This window comes from Sus scrofa, chromosome 1, assembly GCF_054392235.1.
Source record: "Sus scrofa isolate SSC_HxYL_T2T_F1_AM1 chromosome 1, Sscrofa_HxYL_maternal_Yorkshire_Landrace_v2.0, whole genome shotgun sequence".
Taxonomy (NCBI): domain Eukaryota; kingdom Metazoa; phylum Chordata; class Mammalia; order Artiodactyla; family Suidae; genus Sus; species Sus scrofa.
Window position 1 is genome coordinate 166,500,737 of NC_139383.1, and position 20,486 is coordinate 166,521,222.

Below are 20,486 nucleotides of genomic sequence, written 5' to 3' on the forward strand. Positions count from 1 at the left end.
TCACCTCCCAAATTTCCCTAATGACCTGGATAATCTTTCCTTTCTATTCCTCTCAGTCTCCATTCTCTCTCAAGGACTTATCAGTTTTTTGTCACTGTAATAGGTTTGAATTTGCTAGAATTATATATAAATAGGAATATACAGTCTGAGTTTTTGTTTTTTCCAAGCTTCTTTCACTCAACATAACTATTGGAAATGTTACTTCGTGTACCATTAGTTCATTTCCTTTTACTACTGAGCATTATTACATTGCATGGACATGCCACATTTTGTTAATACATTTACTTATTGGTGGGCATTCAAATTGTATCCAGTTTTGGTTACTACAATTAAAGCTGCCTAACACATTCATGTCACTGTCTTGCATGGATATATAATTTTATTTCTCTGGGGCAAATATCTGAGAATAGAATGGCTGGGTCATATGATAGGTATATGTTTAAACTTTTTACCAAACTGCCAATCTATTTTCTACAATAGTTGTTATTGCCAGGTTCCATTTCCATTAGCAGTGTATGAAAAGAAACTTATTCAGTTTGGTGCATCAAAATAATAGTTGTAATTATTTTAAGTTAATTGATTGTTCTTGTAACATTTTTAAAATATGCTCAGTGATTTTTTTTTTTGGGTCCTATTAGTATTTTAATATAGGAGACCAGTGTTAACTATTCCACATTGCAACTGTCTACTTGTCCTTGGGTCTGCTAATTTTTGCTTCATGTAATTTAAAGCTCTGATATTAAATTCACTGACATTTAGGACTGTTAGGCCTTTTTTTTTTTTTTTTTTTTTTTTTTTGGTCTTTTTAGGGCCACACCTATTGTATATGGGGGTCACCAGGCTAGGTCGAATCAGAGCTGTAGCGGATGGTCCACACCACATCAACACCAGATCCGAGCTGTGTCTGCAACCTACAACACAGCTCATGGCAACGCTGGATCCTTAACCCACTGAGCAAGGCCAGGAATGGAACCTGCATCCTCGTGGATGCTAGTCAGATTCATTTCCCTGAGCCGCAATGGGAACTCCTGTTAGGCCTTTTTAATGAATATACTATTTTTATCTTTAAAAATTGCCCTTCTTATGTCAGGTAATACTTCTTGTCCTAAGGTCTTGTTTCTGAGATCTTGATACAGTGATTTCAGATAACTTATTATTATTTTATGGTATATCTTTTCCCATCCTTGTCCTTAAAATTGTCTGTGTATTTATAATTAAATTATTTCTTTAGTACATAGTTGGGTTAAGTTTTTAAATCCCAAACTGACAAACACTTCCTGTTTTTTGTCATGTTTTATTAATCTGTTTTTAATGCAGTGATTCATTTGGTTAAATTTGCTTATACAATTTTGAATTTACTTCCTTCCTTCCTCCTATTTTCCTGTTTATTATTGCACTAATAAGAAGTCCTCTAGGTTCCTATTTTCCCTTTTTTAGTCATTTAATATGGCACTTTGGTTATTTCTAGTGATTTCTGTAGTGATTTTCCTGTACATCCATCACTTCTCACAGCAGCATACTGAATAACTGCTGTATCACCTTGTTTATAGTTTAAGAAGTTGACTACCAGGTAGCTTAATTTCCCACATCCCATTATTTGTGCCATTATCATCATGAATTTTATTCTGCATATATTATGTATATCACAACACGGCTATTAATGTGTAAATAGTAAAGTATTTTAAAACTGTTAATAAAAACACAAAAATAGCGTTTTGTATTTATCTACATACTATATTTCCTTCTAATTTTATTACTTTTGTTGGTTCACATATCCTTCATTCTGAAGAATTTCTCTTTAATATTTTTATTGTGCAGCTATGCTGTTGCTTAATTCTTCTAATTTGCATTATTTTACCCTTGTTTTGAAGATTCTCTCAGAACTTTATGTCATTCCATTGCCATCAGTCTTATAATTTTTTTTTTGTCTTCTTTCGGAGGCTGTACATGTGGCTCATGTAAGTTCCCAGGCTAGGGGTCGAATCCAAGCTTCTGGCCTACACCACAGCCACAGCAACACTAGATCCCAGGTGCATCTGTGACCTGTATCACAGCTCATGGCAAAGGCAGATCCTTAATCCAACTAGCAAGGTCAGGGATTGAACCCACGTCCTCATGGATACTAGTCAGGTTCATTACCTCTGAGCCACAGTGGAAACTCCCAGTCTTATAATATTTTGGATGAACATCAAATCGATATTCTTATTATTTCTTTTTTGTCTAGTGAGCCTTTAATATTTTCTATTTATATTTTATTTTTAGTAATTTTACAATAATGTGATTTTTGTTTATTTTGGTTTTGTCTTATTTAGTATTTGTTGAAAATCTTTTAGGGGAGTGATATTTTTCTGCACATTTGAAAAAACCAATGGTCATTATTATTTTTTTCTTCTTTCTTTTTGGGACTCCAATTATGTATGTTTTATACCATTTGAGATTTCCCCCATAGTTATTAAAATTCCACTTTTATTTATTTATTTTTATATTTATTTGTCTTTTTGCCTTTTTTTTCTAGGGCTGCACCCGCGGCATATGGAGGTTCCCAGGCTAGGGGTCTAATGGGAACTGTAGCCACCAGCCTATGCCAGAGCCACAGCAACGTGGGATCTGAGCCACTTCTGCAACCTACACCACAGCTCATGGCAATGCCAGATCCTTAACCCACTGAGCAAGGCCAGGGATTGAACCTGCAACCTCACGGTTCCTAGTTGGATTTGGACACTGAACCACGACGGGAACTCCTTTTATTGTTTGTTTGTTTATTTATTTATTTTTGGAAATTTCTCTATTTTTAAAAACTATTTTTCTACTGTTGATGTTATCTAATTGGAATAATTTCTCTAAAACAATCTTTAAAGTCAATGGTATTTCCCTCTGTAATTTTCAATCTTTTGATAAGACCATCTTGTGATTCTGGGTTTCAGATAGTAATCATTCAATTCTAGGAGTCTCATTCTGTTCTTTTTTGTTTCTTTGTAGTGTTTTAACATATGGTCACTTTAAAAGAAATAGTGACTAAGAAATTCATAATAAATGATTCAACTGACAGTAAATTAATCTGCTAATGAATCTTAGAAACGAGAACAACTGGAAACAAAATGTGCAAAAACTAGGTATTTTGTGCTTCAAATATCAGGCAATAGGAAGTATCCAGCATCAATTGTGTATTGTTAACACATATTTAAAATTGCATCTAATCAAGACTGCTATAATTTAAAGGAAATAAAGAAATAATATATCAAGGCACACTATGGGGATGCAGTCAGAAAAATCTGTGAGGTGGAAAATTCCATAGATTAAAGAACTTGTTTGTTAGACACATAAATGGGAAATAAAAACTAAATTTAGAGTGGTGAAACATGGATTAACTGAGGCAAGAAGTGTCTCAACAAACTTCATTGTGTGGACATGGGTGAATGCTGACCCAAAAATGTTTAAAGAATTTTAATTTGAGCATTGATTGGATATTTGATTATATAGAAGACATAGACATGATTTTTAATATTCAATTTTGATTTATAAAAGGGTATTCACATACACATACTACATACATATAGCATTTTGCTTGAGTGTGTTTATGTTTGTATATGTATGTATGCAATGAATGGTTAAAATGATATGACATTTGAAATTTGTTTTAATATCAAGAAGTAAGTATATATAGATAAAACAAGATTGGCCATGTCTTGATAATTTTGAACATGAGTAATGGTATACAGTTGCTCATTATGCTATTTCTATGTTTAGATGTATGAAAATATGATAATATAAAGTTAACATAATGTTATTTACCCAACACTGTAATTATTATCACTGTTATAGAACATTTCCAAAATTTATATAAAATATCTTCTCATAAAACTGTACTTATTCCATACTTGCTATCAAATATATGTATATCTACATATACATAAACAAGTTATAAACAACAGACAATTTGAATATTAAATATTTAATGTAAGAATAAAATTCATCTTTAATTTTTACGTCAGCTGAATTTCTTTCTTGACCTTTATTAAGCAAACTTGTTACAAAGAATACATCCGCTTGAAGCAATTACAGAGGGACCACATATTCCCATTCATGACAGTATTCCCATTCTTTCTTAATTAGGTGTTTTTAATAACTCTTCCTAACAAGAGCCAAAGACCAAAAAAAAAAAAGTCAGGGGACCATCAAAAATATGTGGATAAAATTCAAAACAAGACCATATGGACAACTCCTAACAAAAATGGAGATTCTTTGGATTTTTGTTGATTAGGAAATTGTATATGTGACAAAATCATTTTTTTTCATGAGTCTCAAATAAATGAATCCAGTTTGGTTATGTAGATCTGTGAAATATAAAGCTATTCGCTTTTATATAAGGGTAAGATTTAGCAATCATTTCAGAGACAGTTGCTAACATCAGTATCAGGGAAATGGAAAGTTTTAAATGGAAAAGTCTGTAGCTTGAATTTTTTGTTTTAGTATTTATACTAAAAAAATACCTTTCATTTCTATCTTACATATTATAAACATTCAGTCATTTTTACCAAGCACTGTAATTTTAAACTTATTTTCTAAAAATGCCTTTATTTCTTTAGGAAAACTATTTCTCGTATCTTTTGCAATATAAAAATATCTTGAACAGACTTTCTATTCACAGAGTGTTTTATAACATCAGTATAAATGATTTTTTAAATCCCCCAGGTTTTAAGCTGAATTTTCATTTTGTCTATTTAATTAACTATGTAAAATACCGTAAGTTGGGAAATTAGATGAGAAAACTTATTTCTACTGAAAAAAAGGGGAAATAACACATTTTTTTCTTGACCTGATGGTTGTCCTAATGGGATAGTTTGAGTTCTACTGAGATAGAAAGGAAGAAGTAAGCAGGTTAATTTTTTTTTAATCTATCTCCATGTCAGTTATCAATTTAGGTAGATTTATTACTACAGCTTAAAAAATGGACAATGAACAGAAATTTGTGATTGTTCCATTCAAATTATTGCTAAACAAAATATAATTAATAGACTAATTGCAAGAAAAACTAAATGTATATTTTGTTCCACTTTTACAGATGCAGATATATCTAGTCTTTAGCAATCATATGAGAAAAAGTTATTTTTTAAATGTCAAAAATGTTGTTTTGTTTCTTGTTCTCTAGGCATATGAAAGATACCTAAGAGTTAAAAAGGTTACAAAGGGAACGTAAGATTTTTGTTTGCGACATACCTGTTTCCTCTGAAGAGTACCAGTTGGAATCCAAAGAGCAGAATGAATTGTTGCTTATTGCTGACTTTTATGTTGGGAATTCCTCTCCTATGGCCTTTCCTTATAGCAACAGAAAACTCTGAAACAGAGGAAGTTAAGCCCCCAGAGGGAATTCATTTCAGAGTGAAGCGGGGCTGGATGTGGAACCAGTTTTTTGTCCCAGAGGAAATGAATAAGAGTAGTCATCACATTGGACAGGTACTGATTTTCTGAAAGTGTAATAGGAAATAACGTTGTAAATTTAAACGAATGAGCTGAGGAAGTTTTGGTATTTGATGAATTCTCCATTTTCTCAGTGGTACTATTAGAAAGCTTCAAACACCAGCATAATTGCTCATTTCATATTTGCAAGCACCTCAAATATTTACAAAAACTCGAGGAAGATGGAAGGCTCTAGTTTTCAAATTTCACTTTATCTCTCATGAAAAGGCAGCATTTATCATCATTTGGAAATTTGATGGATTTGTTTTTGGTAATGGATCAAAGCAACCACATCCAGAACAATAATGTTTACCAACAGTATTTAGCCTGATTTTCCATTATGCTAAGTAGGTTTTGATTTACCCCTCATTCATTTTTAATAAGGCAGATTAATACCAAATCGTTTTACAGTTATGCAGCTTCTGGAATCTATATACTTCATTTCATTAGTGAAGTTTAAGTAAAATGAATAATTATTTCACTTTTTATAAGAATATGTACTTTAAAATTTTCCTTAATGAGACAGGAAATTTCCTATTTATGTTTTTAACTTTTATTACTATTTTATTTTCTTTAAAAAGAGGTAATTATAATATGTCCTCCTCTGTAAGGTTCTTCCGCTAGATGAATGAACTGAAATAAGTTTAACTGTTAATTAACTGGTACTAAAATTTAATTGGGCCCAAAGGGTGAAGCACTCAAAATTCATTAACTCTATTTTCCTAGCCCTTTCAGGAGAGCTGCAGTGTTAGTGTGATGTCAGAATTCCAACTGGAGCTCATCTGTCCCATCAGTCAAATGCATGAGTACCTTCAACAAAAGGCCTAGTTTAGTATTTTAGGCAAACAAATTTCTATGTGTGTGTGTGTCTGCCACAAATAATATTTCTCATCCTTTTTTTTTTTTAATTTTCTAAGATGATCCAGGTAAATCACAGACAGAATGGCATAATTGAGGTCTATTGTTAAATGTCTGCTAGTTACCTCAGTCTCTAGCTATCTTTACGATGGATGCCTCAGAGCCCCATAAGCTCCCTCACTACTGAACAGACTAACAGTGGCAGGTGACTTTCTGTGGTGAGGCTGGGCAAGGAAGTACATCAGTGAGGTCAGAACAGAGCCTCCCTCATTGATTGACTTTTGTTTTCTCTTTTTTTGTTGTTGTTTTTCTGCTCCCTACTCAAATCTCCCATTTTTTCCTTTCATATAGTGATTTGTTTTGCTTCTTTTTCATTCTGTAAAAATGCTTATTTTTAACTTGAAACTTAAATCTGGGTCCTTAAAAAAATCAAACTCACTGATATATGAAAATTAAACTGAACATACTTGAAATAATTTATTCATGACTTAATCTGACTTATCTTCATTCTGATAACTTCAGATTTTCAAACTACATTGAAATGATACCTGGAAACCAGGTGCTGTGCACTTGTTTTATTTGATATACCTATTGGAGAATACATTTATTGTCCTTAATTTCTTATCATTAGGGCATGGAGATTTCATTTTCATCTTATGAGTAATAAAGTACTATCAGATTTTAAGATTTATAACTTCTATTATCTTTTTTATTATTTCCAGTTTTTTTTTCTTTCATTGTATAGCACTGATATTCAACACATTATAAATTAGTTGTTTTAGGTATTTTCAGATATCCTCCACAGTCACAGAGAAAAATGTATTAATTAGTTCAGAATAATGCATTGTACCTTGAGCTATCAGAAAAGTTATGAAATTAAGATTGTATTTCTTGGTTAACTTTGTAAATTTTCTGCCCTCACCTACGAGGCCCTTGAGGTAGATCATACTTATAAATGGTGAATCAAGAAAATCATGGATTTACAATAATTAGGAGATTGTTCCCCAATGCTTCCTTTCTTTATGTAAAAATAATTCAGATATGAAAAATCATACATATGTTACCTATATCCTAATGACTCTTATTGTTATATATAAAATTTAAAATTCCATTAACACTATGAGTAATGGGCAAATTTGCTTTTAGAAAATAAAATAGTGAGTGCAAAGAAAAGGTGCATTTGAGAATTGAATAGACTATGTTCCAAAGAGTTAAATCTAAATTGGATGAAACTCCAAGGTTAAAAGACTATGTCACATAGGTTTGCATGGGAGGATCTGGGATCAAACAGGACTTCTGTCTAAATTATGAATCTAACCCCAGGAGTTCCCATTGTGGCTCAGTGGAAACAAACCTGACTAGTATCCATGAGGACACGGGTATGATACCTAGGTTTGCCTTGAGGGTTAAGTATCCTGCATTGCCCTGAACTGTGCTATAGGTCGCAAATGCAGCTCAGATCCCGGGTTGCTGTGGCTATGGCCTATGGCCGCAGATTTGACCCCTAGCCTGGGAACTTCCATATGCTATGGGCGCAGCCCTATAAATCAATCAATCAATCAATCAATCTACCCCCAAACCAAGTGACTCTGTGATAGTTTTTAAGATTTTCAGTCTCACTTTCCTTCTCTCTCAAATTTGTTATATCAATAATATGTATTCCATGATGTTATTATGAAGATTAATTGAGAAAACTCATATAAAGCAATTTGTAAATTTTATGGATGATTGAGATTATCATCATCTTCTCAACATGCTCCCTAATTTTCTTAGTAATATTTCTATGTTTTCTCTGTGTTTTTAGCCTAGAGAAAGAACATCACTGTTTAAATTTATTTAGATCACTATCTGTCTCTAAGTCCCGATCTAATATAAATATTTGAGAGTACAGTTTTAGTGACAAAAATGTAATCATATAGACTATACATGAACCAACATTTTTTTGCATAATTTATAAAAGGGGCTTTGCTTTTCAATCATTGTAGTTTCTATTTAGAATCATCTATTTAGAGTAATGAAATTTGTATAGTGCTTTACATTGAAAATTCACAGAAATATCCTCTGCCTGGTGATAGATTTTAATCTTAAACTTAACATTTCACCACATTTAATATAATATGGGAATTACAGGAAATTATTAACTTGGGGAATAGTTAACAGATATGAAAATAAAATAATTAAAATTTGTCTATTTTAACATATCTGGAAACTAAATTTTCCTTCTTTGCACTTGCAGCTAAGATCTGATTTAGACAATGGAAACAACTCTTTCCAGTACAAGCTTTTGGGAGCTGGAGCTGGAAATATTTTTGTCATTGATGAAAGAACAGGTGACATATATGCTGTACAGAAGCTTGATAGAGAGGAACAGTCCCTCTACACTCTAAGAGCCCAGGTAATAGACACCACTACTGGAAGGGCTGTGGAACCTGAGTCTGAGTTTGTCATCAGAGTTTCGGATATCAATGACAATGAACCCAAATTCCTAGATGAACCTTATGAGGCCATTGTACCAGAGATGTCTCCAGAAGGTATTGCATATTAATTTCTGTCAAAGATATACCTATTAACAGTGAAAGTGAATTTAAAGTTCTACACTCATACTTCCTTCTGTAATGTGTTAAATAAAACATTTGAAAAATCAGACTATTCATTAAATTTGGTAAATATTGGTACCCTATATTGATAAGTAATTTATCTTGTTAAAATATAATTCCAGTCTTCAGTAGAAAAGAGGTTAAACATGTTATTTGAGTGATAAGTAAAATTCTTATCTTGTTCACTTATTAGTTTCTTTAATATAAGAATTTATTTTCTAAATCAAAATGTATCTTTTTACCTCAAAAAAATATGTAAGGTCACCCTGAAGACACATATATAAAAATAGGAGAAACCAATTTGTGAGGCAAAAATCCTATATGAATCAAAGCAATGGAACATGAAAACTAAAAACAAAACAAAGTGGTTGAAGATCTCTTTGTAGACATATTTAAGTTCTTTTTCAAACCATATGTCATTTTAATATGGGTTTTAAATGCAATTCTTTTAGAAGAGAATACTTTCCATGAAATATAAGGATTGACTACCACGGAAATCAGAAATGTCTTTCTAATAGGGGGAAAATTATGGTATATTTATGCAAAATTTGTCCATTTATTTTTGTCACAAAATTTTAATGATACAAAATATAGTAAAATTTAATTCATAAAATTTACTTAAGCTTACATATAAGCTTGAATATGATTCAATAATGGTCACTTGAAGTTACACCACTGTGCTTTAAAACTGCTTTGCCTAAACATTTGATTTATTAGCCAGCAAGTATAAAAATCTATTTTCTATTATATATTTTCCTGATTCTTCATTTTTTAACATTCCAGGTAGCAATTTAAAGACCTATTTCTACATGTATTCAAAGCATATGTTTTTAACAGCATAATCAAATTTAGCTGTGTAACAAGCATCAAGACCAATTATCCTTAGATATAAATTGACATTAATATTGTTGCATTTGATAACTAGACAGTGAAATATTTTTCCCCCTTCCATTCTTTTCCTCCTCTCTCTCCTCTATTTCTCCTCCTCCTTCTACTTCTTCAACAGACATGAATCACAGACCTAACATGTTATAGGAACTTTTTTGAGACTGGAAATTGAGTTGTAAAGGAGATATAGGAGGTAAATACTAGTATGGAACTTATATTTTATTTATAACACACAAGCAACACAAATAACTACTTTTAATAAGCTAGATAATATTTGACATTATATGATATTAAAGTGTTAAGTATAGATAAAGTAATTTGATGATTAATTCACTGGAGGAAGTGGGGATCTTTTAGGAGGTGATGTTTGAAGGAAATGATACAAAGAGTCCAGCCATGCCATGTTCTGGGAAACCAATTCCTATGGCAGGGTAAAGAATATTGCATATATCAAAACTAGAGTTTTGGGCATATATCAAGGACATGGCAATGGATGAGAATCCCTTGGCAGAGAATGTAGTTAGAGAAAGGGAAAACACTCAGGGTGATAGAACTGTTAAGCAGAAAGGAGTTGGCTGGGAAATTAGAATAAATGGGATTGGTCAGTCATTCAAGAACAAAGACATGAGAAGAGATGTTGCAAAAGAAGAGATCCTCCACCTGTGTGGGATACTGCTGTGAGGTTGAATAAAATCAACAGAGAACAGAGTAGTGTCTTTTGATTTGGTAAGTTCAAGGTCTCTAATAGTTTTGTTGAGAGCAATCTAGTTAAGTTTGTGCAAATGCAGTTATGTTGGAGATTATTCTATTACAAGCATAGAAGAATAGTGGGTGCCAGTGAATTTAACCAACACAAAAGATATTATGCTACAGGGCAGATATAAAGATAATGTGAGGCACTAGGTAAAGGGAGATAAAAGTAAAGAGGATTTTTGTTGTTTATCATTGTTTAATCATTTGCCAAGATGGGAAATTTAGTAGCACAGTTATATACTATAGTGACCCCCCAAAAGAGTATTTTTGAAGCAAAAGAAAAGGTATATTACTTCTAGAAAACCAATCCTAAGAAGCAAAAGAGATATGGAATCTAGGGCAGTAGTAGAGGGATCAATTCAGGTAGTTAACTCATTGGTTGATAATTAACCAGTTAATAAGTAATTATTTATATTTTATCAGTGAAGTATGAATCAAAGGCAGTAATTAAGAGTGAAGAGAACTTTAGTTAGAAAAAAAGGAGGTACGGAACAGCCATTTTGCAGAGTTGGAAAGTGAGCCCACAAGGAAAATACAACATGGTTTTTTGTGTAGTAAAAAATTCTGTGCATAAAACAGTATTTGTATTATGTAGTTGATTTAGTAGAAATCACAAAACATTGGTTTGGTCTGTACAATACTTGACTACCACAGATCCTTTTATGCTTGCAGTTAGAGGTTCATGTACATATTAATCTAGGCAGTCTGTAATCCAGTATACTCTCTGGGAGTTCCAGGGTTCAAGCTTGATTGGAATAATGATAAAATCAATGAACACTTTTTATATCTTTCCATAGGAAAGGGAGCAGTCAGACTAATAGTCAGCTACTATTGGAAATGTTGTCTATTATGGAAATATCAGACTATCCCTATTGCTCTGTCAACCAGTTTGTAGATGGTTTCCCTCTGAAGCATTCATATAATTGTTTACTTTGAAGAAATCAATGAATAAAAATATATGATTTTTTGATTCCCTCAGTCTCAATATTTAATTAATGAATAATGTGGATTCTTTTACCTGAGTATAGTCTCAATGCTTTATCTTCTTTCCATATCCTTTGCCATTGTGTAGGTTCTTGAGTGTTGATTTTGCTTCTAAATTTCATACCCACCTATTTTAACCTTTACAGAGCAATTAGTGCATTCTATTCTCTGTTACCTTTCTTAAATATATTTGTGTTATATTGGAATCAACTACCCATTATTATATTTAAATCTGTACTTTGAACTTAGAATCTGGTAGACAACTACGAGGAATTAGCATTTGAGGATATCATCAGGAGACAAAACCAAGAAAACTACAACCTCTCTGTTGCTTATTAAGCATATATATTTATAAGTAATTTTTTTTTGTTGATTACATTTATATTTGAAACACAGTAACTTTCAAGCTGGAGTTACCAAGTAGAGTTGAGGCAAAATATGTTTTCCCACTTTTTAGTCTGGATTTTCTTTTTTTTTTTTTTTTTTTTAATTTTTTTAAGTCTGGATTTTCAAAGTCATCATCTTTCTTCCAGACCAAAGGATCATACACCATGATCAAGTAGGGATATTCTGAGATACATATGTATTTATATGTAATTTATATGTACTCATTAATACACAATAAATATTTTATCTTATATTAATATACCATTATCTCATGATTTTATGTGTCATAGCAAATATAAAGGTGTATCAGCAAATGTAGATTCCAGAGACTATGAAACTCTAATTATTTTTCTTAAGCACTTGGTATAAGTTTACATGTTGGATCACATACATAAAATATGTTTTTGCAAGATAGTTTTTACAAGTTTGGTAAAGTGGGAAAAGTCAAATATTGTTTTCAATTTATTTTCACAAAGTCCTTTTGCAAAAATATCTTTAAGATTCAGAAGCTATCTAGAAAGACAAAACGTTTAAATTTTGCATTTATGTAAAAACCTCTCAAGAGTAATATAAGCAAACAATATCAACTACAATGTAATGGATAGAATGTAGAATTATTATATGACATGTTACATTGTATTTTTATTATAGGATCAAGTAAACTAAGAAATTACTCATTAAAATATGATTCTGAGACAATATTTTTTTGTAATTAAACCACTGTTCACTTCACAGGCTAGATACAAGTTGATTTAAGAGCTCTTTAGATTGCAAGAGTTTGATCACTGGCTCTTTTCATTTTCAAACAAGCTGTCTCTGATTAAGCTATGGCAACTCAACTCAAACACTTTAGACACTTCAGTCACCAAGACAAGGCTTTTCCCACTCTCTGGTTTACATTCCTTGCTAATTTAGTTTCAAGAATCTAACCAATTTAAATTTTTAAGAAGTGACATTAACCACCCAATTCTCATTTTATGATGATGTCTTAAGATGGAAAAATAGGAGAGAGTGTGAGACAATTCAACATATACATTATCTGTCCTGGGTTATTGTCCCTTTGCTTTACACACAATCCTTGTGGTCATTTTGCACTGCACAGTGTTCTAAATTATGGTGACCATATCTCCAGTTCTTCTCAGGACAGCCCTTCTTGACCCTATTTTTTTCCCTGTCATCTTGTCCTAGGAGCATTTGTCCTTGATTTTTAATTTTTGAAAATATCATTAGTATCTGCATTACAATAAGATGGAATGAATTTGGTAGACATCTATTTTTTCACTTGTAACTTCTTTCATGGTGTATGAGAAAAAGGGTGTGAGACATATGGACAGTGAATAAAGTTCTTCTTTAAGCCTGGAAGAGGGCTAGTCATTACCCAGTACACTATATGATAAAGTTAAGCTAACAGATTAAATAATGCAAATACATATGAATATTCTTTTGATGACATGTTTAAGGTTGAAAGTCTACCTAAGATTCATAAAAGAGATTATGAATGTGCATATAGATCATTTATCCTTTAGAAATGCATTTATTTCTACTATAATTTAGAGAGAATCTAATTTTGACCCATTAACATGGTAAAGCCAACTTTGTTAGTTTCGTTGCGAGCACAAAAATTGTTGTTCAAATGAATAAAGAGAGGCTAAACAGTTAGATTACATATAATCTCAGATTCACACCCTGATTGCATGAGTAATGAACATTAAAGATGCTATCCAACCATCAAGTGGCTGTTACCTACATTTAACTGGTAGTGCAGGGAAGAGGGACTGTGCAACAGTTGATTGATTTCCTTTAAAGACATATTGTTGGCCTCAGTGATTTTGTCAAATATGTGTGTTCTATATAACTAAATCCTTACTGTGAGTGAATTTATTTCTCTTACACATGACAAGTCCACATGGAGAACATAAATATACAAAATATTATCAAACATTTTTGCATTTCTTAACTGCTTTGATGTTTATTATCACTATTTTTAATGTCACTTGGCTATTTTTGAAGATTTCTGAAGTATTTAAATTGTGGATTAACAAAGTATACAGGCTTACATCTCTCTATTGACTTTTTTAGAAAAAAATTAGAAAATACTTAAGAAGGTTTAAAGTTGGTTAATCTGTATTTAATGAATTGTAATGTGAATAAAACTGAAATAGGATAAAAAGAGACAGAAACAACTAAAGAAAACAAAATAAGATAGTTAGAATAATGTAAGAATTGAACATAGCTAAAGTCCTGAATTTTACAGTTGATATTTACCAATTATGAGTAAGAATAAAGCTAGACTTTATGCAGTGAGTTTTTAGAAATCATGCTGTATATTTGTATCATCTTAATGTCACATTTCCTCTTTCATTTAAGTTTATAATAAGATATACAGGCACATGGTCTCACATACACACACACACAAATATAAATGGTGAATCACTGGTTAAACATCAATGATTCATTATCAAGCACTGTTTGAATACTGAAATGTTGAAGAATTATTCCAATTCTATAGAATTAGTACTTTCAATGTAAAAGTGTCATGACTCTTACAAGAGGAAATAATAATTGCTGTCCTAGAAATTGAACTCCCTAACAAATTCACATGAGAGAGTTATTCTGAATATTTATAATTTCGTATTGTTTTTATCAACTATATTTTCTAAGAGTCTGACTTTTTGGATTTACCCCACACTCAAGGAAATTATTTCATGTGACTTATTAATACATCATATTTTCCATTTAGTAGAGAGCAAGATCATGTCCTATTAGGACACTGAGGAGGTTTGTTTTGGTTAGGAGTAAATGATGCATCACTTGAAGTGTGCTTTAAAATGAACTCAACTGGGAAAAACAGCCTAACTCTGTAACTCATGTCTTGATGAATGAAGTATGGGGTGAAGTATGGGTTGGTGCTTTTTCTTGGTCTTCCTGGTTTTCACTTATAGAGTACTAGGATAGGAAGTCTTAAGTCTTAATACTAAGAATTTATGTTGGTCAACAACTAGCAGTACAATGATTTGGACTATTATTCCTGAAGCCAAATGCAGGTTATCTACTACTGAAAACTATGGAGAGGAAACCCCTATAGAAGTAAATAAAATGGAGGCACAGGAAATGTAGGAAAAATAAGTGGATGAGTACACAGAAAGGTAGTTAAAAGAACTAGTCTTGCCTAATACAAACTGATTGAACTGATGAGCTCTAAGAAGACTTGTTGGAACAACTTCTTACAATTACTGCAGGAAAGTATCCATTCACTTGTTTATTATTTATTTTATTGTTATATAAATGACATAATGTGAATTTGAGGTAAATATGCTGATTTCATACATTTATGTATTGCAGTGTGGTTATCACTGGCCTTAACTAGGATTTCCATCATGTAACATGATTATCATTTCTTTTCTGTGGTGAAAACATTTCAGAGAATCACTTAGCAACTTTGAAGTATATAATACGGTATTGCTGACTATAATCACTATGATGTGCATTAGCTCACCAGAACTTATTCATCTTCTAAATGCTAATTTTTACTCATCCTGATCCCCAGTTATCCAGCCCTTGGTAACCAGAACAGTGTTTCAATGAGTTCACCTTTTTTTTTTTTTTTTTTTAGATTAGATTCCACATCAAGTCATTTCATACTCTGACTTATCTCATTTAGCATAATGCCCTCAATGTCTACCCATGTTGTCACAAATGGCAGGAATGTATTTAAAACACTTGAAACTAATAAGTGTCTACATGATGAGTGGAGCACGATATAAAACAAGAGTTAAATAAGTAACAGCAATTTTAAGACACGTCAAATATTGTATATAATTAAGGACCACAGTAAAAGTTTCAACATTTTTATAACTGAATAATAGAGTGGTTTCTTATTAGAGTGTTTTATTTTATAAAATTATATTTTAATCACAAACTTCATGATGCCAGTTGTACAGAAAATCACAGCCTATTTGATTTTGTGCCATTTGCATTGCCATTCTTATTGATCTAAACATGGTGTTTCAACAAATGCAGATTTCCAACAAGACGATGCTAGATTCTATGTTTAAATAAAAATAAGTAAAAAGTTCAATTGAATATTTTAATTTCAGTATGTATTTTAAATGTACAAATACTTATGTCCCATGAGTTTTATTGATTGGTACTAAATTTTAATGAGCTTACCTCATTAATCTGATAGATTTTGCCTTGTATTTAAAAAACAAAAACCAAAAATCTCTTGGAGTTCCCGGCATGGCGCTGAGGAAATGAATCTCACTAGAAACCCTGAGGTTGGTTTGATCGATCCCTGGCCTCGCTCAGCGGGTTAAGGATCCGGTGTTGCCATGAGCTGTGGTGGAGGTCGCAAACATGGATCTGGTGTCGCTGTGGCTGGGGCATAGGCCGGCAGATACAGCTCTGATTAGACCACTAACCTGGGAACCTCCATATGCTGCAGGTGTGGCCCTAAAAAGACAAAAGCCAAAAAAATTTTTTAAATAAAAAGAAAAACTCTTTAAAACAAGTGGGCATTTTATAGATGAGAATTAAATAGACCAAATAATTGCACCCATCTTCAACTTGACACTATGTCAAGATCATTTGAATTTAATTTTTATTAATATTTATTATTATGTTTAATTTTATTAATTTTATTTTTATTTTTATTTTATTAACATTCTGTAGTTTTCTTGAAGTTTAGGTCACAATGTGATTTTTTAAAGAAAACCATTTCTAATTTCCTTCTGATTCCTCCACTAATAACATGTCTTTGAAAGGTCTTTAATTACATGTTGTAAAGGGTTGTTTAATAGTTATATTTCATTAGGTCATATGTCTAAATATTCACAGTTCTACAGTGCACTTGGGAATTAGGGCTATTTAGTATAAGGTATATTGTTTTGTATGTTTATAAAGATAATTGTTTTATAACTTAGAAGAAAACTACTCTCACTGCCTATCACCATCTTGCTTTCTAAAGAAAGAATACCTTACAGAACTGAATCCATTTTTCAATAAGACCACAATCTTAATTTTTTGTAACTATTTATTTTCTCTTCAGGAACATTGGTCATCCAAGTGACAGCAAGTGATGCTGATGATCCTTCAAGTGGCAATAATGCTCGTCTCCTGTACAGCTTATTGCAAGGCCAACCGTATTTCTCCATTGAACCAACAACAGGTATATCTGAAAGAAACAAAGTGCAGTTTAACAGGATTCTAAGTAGGCAAACATCAAAGTTCACTGCCTATAAACATGTTGTAAAGTAAACCTGATGTTTCAATAATAAATATATTGTAATGTTAAACATATTATTTTTATTCTTTTGGCTGTTTTTTCTAAGGTCGAAAGATTGAATTTTCCACATCCATACCACAGATGATTTGTGCATAGGGTATAAGACATACATATGGCCTATTACAAATTAATTAGAAAAAGACAGACAACCCAATTTTAAAATATGAGGAAAAAACATTTATAAGCAATTGATAAAATCTGATATACAAAAAGCCTGCAAGCATATTAAAATTGCTCAACCTCATTAGTCATCATGAAAATGCAAATTAAAACCACCTTTAATGAAATTAAGCCTGTTTATAGCTGAGTGTAAAAAATTAAGAAAAAAATTCTGTATTTTATGTATTTTTCTACCTATATGAATATGATATTTGATTTTTCTATCCTTGATCTCCACGTTCTCTTAATTGATTACTTTATAAAATAAATAAAAATTTTTCTCATTTATATTTATCTATTGAATAGATGAGAATTATATGACACTGATATATTGATTGTTTTGGTGCAAAGATTAAGCCCATGTGAATGTTTATAGTCTCTAAAGTTGAAAAAAAAAAAAAAAAAGGACTAACCACCCAAGAATGTGGCAAGTATCAAAAACAGTATAATGTTATGATTTTTAATGAGACAAATATAACTTCCATCTTGATGATATGAAAAGCTTTAAAAATATATCATTTGCTTTATCTTTAGCGTTTCTTATTGATTTATTCATTTAGTAGGTATTAAATGTCTCAGCCTTTACCAATCAGGGCTCTGTGAGAGAATTACATTCTGAAAAATATGGTTTGAGTTACTAAATTCTTAATTCTCCCAAGGATAATACCTAACTTCTATTATTCTAAATGCACAGAACAAGTTATTTTAACACCTGCAATGGGTGCTTTAAGACGTTAGGTTTTTTTTTTTTTTTTTTTTTTTTTTGTCTTTTTGTTTTTCTAGTGCTGCACCCATGCCATATGGAGGTTCCCAGGCTTGGGGTCCAATCAGAGCTGCAGCTGCTGACCTACACCACAGTCACAGCAATGGAGAATCTGAGCCGTGTCTGCAACCTACACCATAGCTCATGGCAACGCCAGATCCTTAAAGCACTGAGTGAGGCCAGGGATCAAACCCGCATCCTCATGGATACTACTCGGGTTCCTTAACCACTAAGCCACAATGGGAACTCCAAGACATTAGGTTTTAATTCCCTTACACAATCTTGGTTGAGAAGAAGGGTCTAATATGCAACAGGCATTGTACAGCATACTGGGTTTACAGTTATATACAACATTGCAACATTAAAAAGGAAAAACTACAGGGACTCTTTTCTCTTGGAACTTACAAACAGATCTAAACATTTACATGTTAATAAATGTATACATTCAGTTTGAATATTATGAAGTGAAATAAGCAAGGTTCAGTAGGAGAAAGTAAGGACTACTTCCTCTGTGTGGTCAAGGCAGGATACACTGAAACCCGAATGCTGAGCCAAACCTGTGGCTAAGGTGAGAAAAGAGTGGTCAGCATTCCTGGTTATGGGAGAAATGTAAAGGAAATTCCTAAGAAGGGAGAATGTTGGAGCTCTTGGACTAACTAGACATCAGTATGGAAAAGCACAGAGGAGGAGAGTAGAAAGTGGGTTAACTGTGTAGTAGACATGTGCTGAATCACACTGGATATTCCTATTTTAAGTACTGTCTTTTAGTCCCAGCCCTCTATGGCTTCTTAAATATATTGGGCAAGTTAGCTAAAGCAATTAATTGCATTAATGGAGGAGAGGTAGAGTGGGCAGCAAGACAAATGAAAGCCAAAACACTGAAGTAGTAAGTTTTGGGGTGTATAAGAGGATCTTTATTCATTCTGAAGATGAGAAAAGAATATGAAAATAAAGTAAGCAAACTTAATTGAAGTCTTCATATGTGGGAAATGAAGACCCTGTGCTCCTCTCATTCACTGACTAATCTGTACACCTTTGGACATAATTCCAAAATCTCTAATGCTATTATTCTTTGATCTGAAACACATTTATCAGTTGAATCACACACAGGGAGACATTAGCAGCATCTGTTCAAATATTCAGTGGTTTTTCTGCCAATTCATATAATAGAGTATAACTGTGAAATGTGATAGTCTGCACAATTAAAATAAAATAATGTGGTCCAATATATCCTTTTTAAATAGGTAATGTAATTTTAATGAACACTTTTCTCCAGATGTATTTGAAAATCAACCATTCTCTTTTTCATGTTTGTATTGTGTTCCCTGAATCTTTAGGGTCGCATCCCCCTCTCCTATACATCATCTTAAATTTTCCCTAGATTTTCTCCAGTAGTGTTTACCTTTACCTTTTTATTAAGTAAAAGTGGACATTTATTACAACATTTATGATGGTCTATTTTGAGTTTGAATATATCTGTTGATGGATTATAAATAAATAATGAGTGAAAAAACAGCCCTATTCATGTATCATGACTTAAAAGAGAAGTTAACATTACAAGTACACAATATTTTTTGCATACATTTATTATTATAATTTATACATATATCCATAATAAACTAATTTCTTCCAAGTTTAGGAGGAAGTTAATTGTAGCTCCCTAATGTTATGTCAAAGAAGAAAGTAGAAAATAAGTTGAGGTAAAAAAAAAGACATCCCTTTTCTCTCCCTATTGTTTATCTTAACATAGTATTTTATCAGGGTCTACTAATATTTCTAATATTGTGGTAACCACTCTAAACTCTAGGCAGAGTTGGTGATTAACTTACTATATTTTTTTCTCTAGGGAAGCATTTAGCACATTGTAGTGGTTCAAAATGTATCAAAAGAATGATTGAATCATTGAATTCCTAAAAAATTAATTAGGAAGATGCCATGGCTAATATTGAAGTAATAATTATAGTTTATTATTTTTTAAGGAGTCATAAGAATATCTTCTAAAATGGATAGAGAACTTCAAGATGAGTATTGGGTAATTATTCAAGCCAAAGACATGATTGGCCTCCCTGGAGCACTGTCTGGAACCACAAGTGTGTTAATCACACTTTCTGATATTAATGACAATAAACCTATATTTAAAGACAGTAAGTAAAAAGCATACTGAATTCTCATTGTAACATAATTATAAATGTGTTGAATATATGTATATGTTAGAGTTTGCATTCTAAAAGCGCAACATCACTGGAATTATATAAAATAAATGTGATAGTTGTTCTAAGTGTGATCATTTTCGTTAGTATGAAAGTCAAACACAAATGAAAGAGTAATCACTATTTCAATTGGTTCTGTAACAAGT

The 20,486-nt window shown here is 31.9% G+C and overlaps 1 protein-coding gene across 14 annotated transcripts in view; it reads left to right on the plus strand.

Annotated features, from left to right (window-relative positions):
* CDH19 (cadherin 19) overlaps positions 1–20,486 on the plus strand; it is an 88,863-nt gene that overhangs the window by 22,705 nt on the left and 45,672 nt on the right. For 10 of the 14 annotated variants that reach the window (XR_014841140.1, XR_014841139.1, XR_014841138.1 and 7 more), the window contains 4 exons: positions 5,150–5,454; positions 8,552–8,846; positions 16,972–17,091; positions 20,110–20,274. Coding sequence is in view for 11 of the 14 variants with exons in the window: in XM_085018225.1 (XP_084874351.1) it covers positions 5,260–5,454; positions 8,552–8,846; positions 16,972–17,091; positions 20,110–20,274 (775 nt within the window). In the remaining 3 variants the exon portion in view is untranslated. The remainder of the gene's footprint in view (positions 1–5,149; positions 5,455–8,551; positions 8,847–16,971; positions 17,092–20,109; positions 20,275–20,486) is intronic. The other 4 variants (XM_085018249.1, XM_085018243.1, XM_085018233.1 and 1 more) reach the window with 2 other exon arrangements.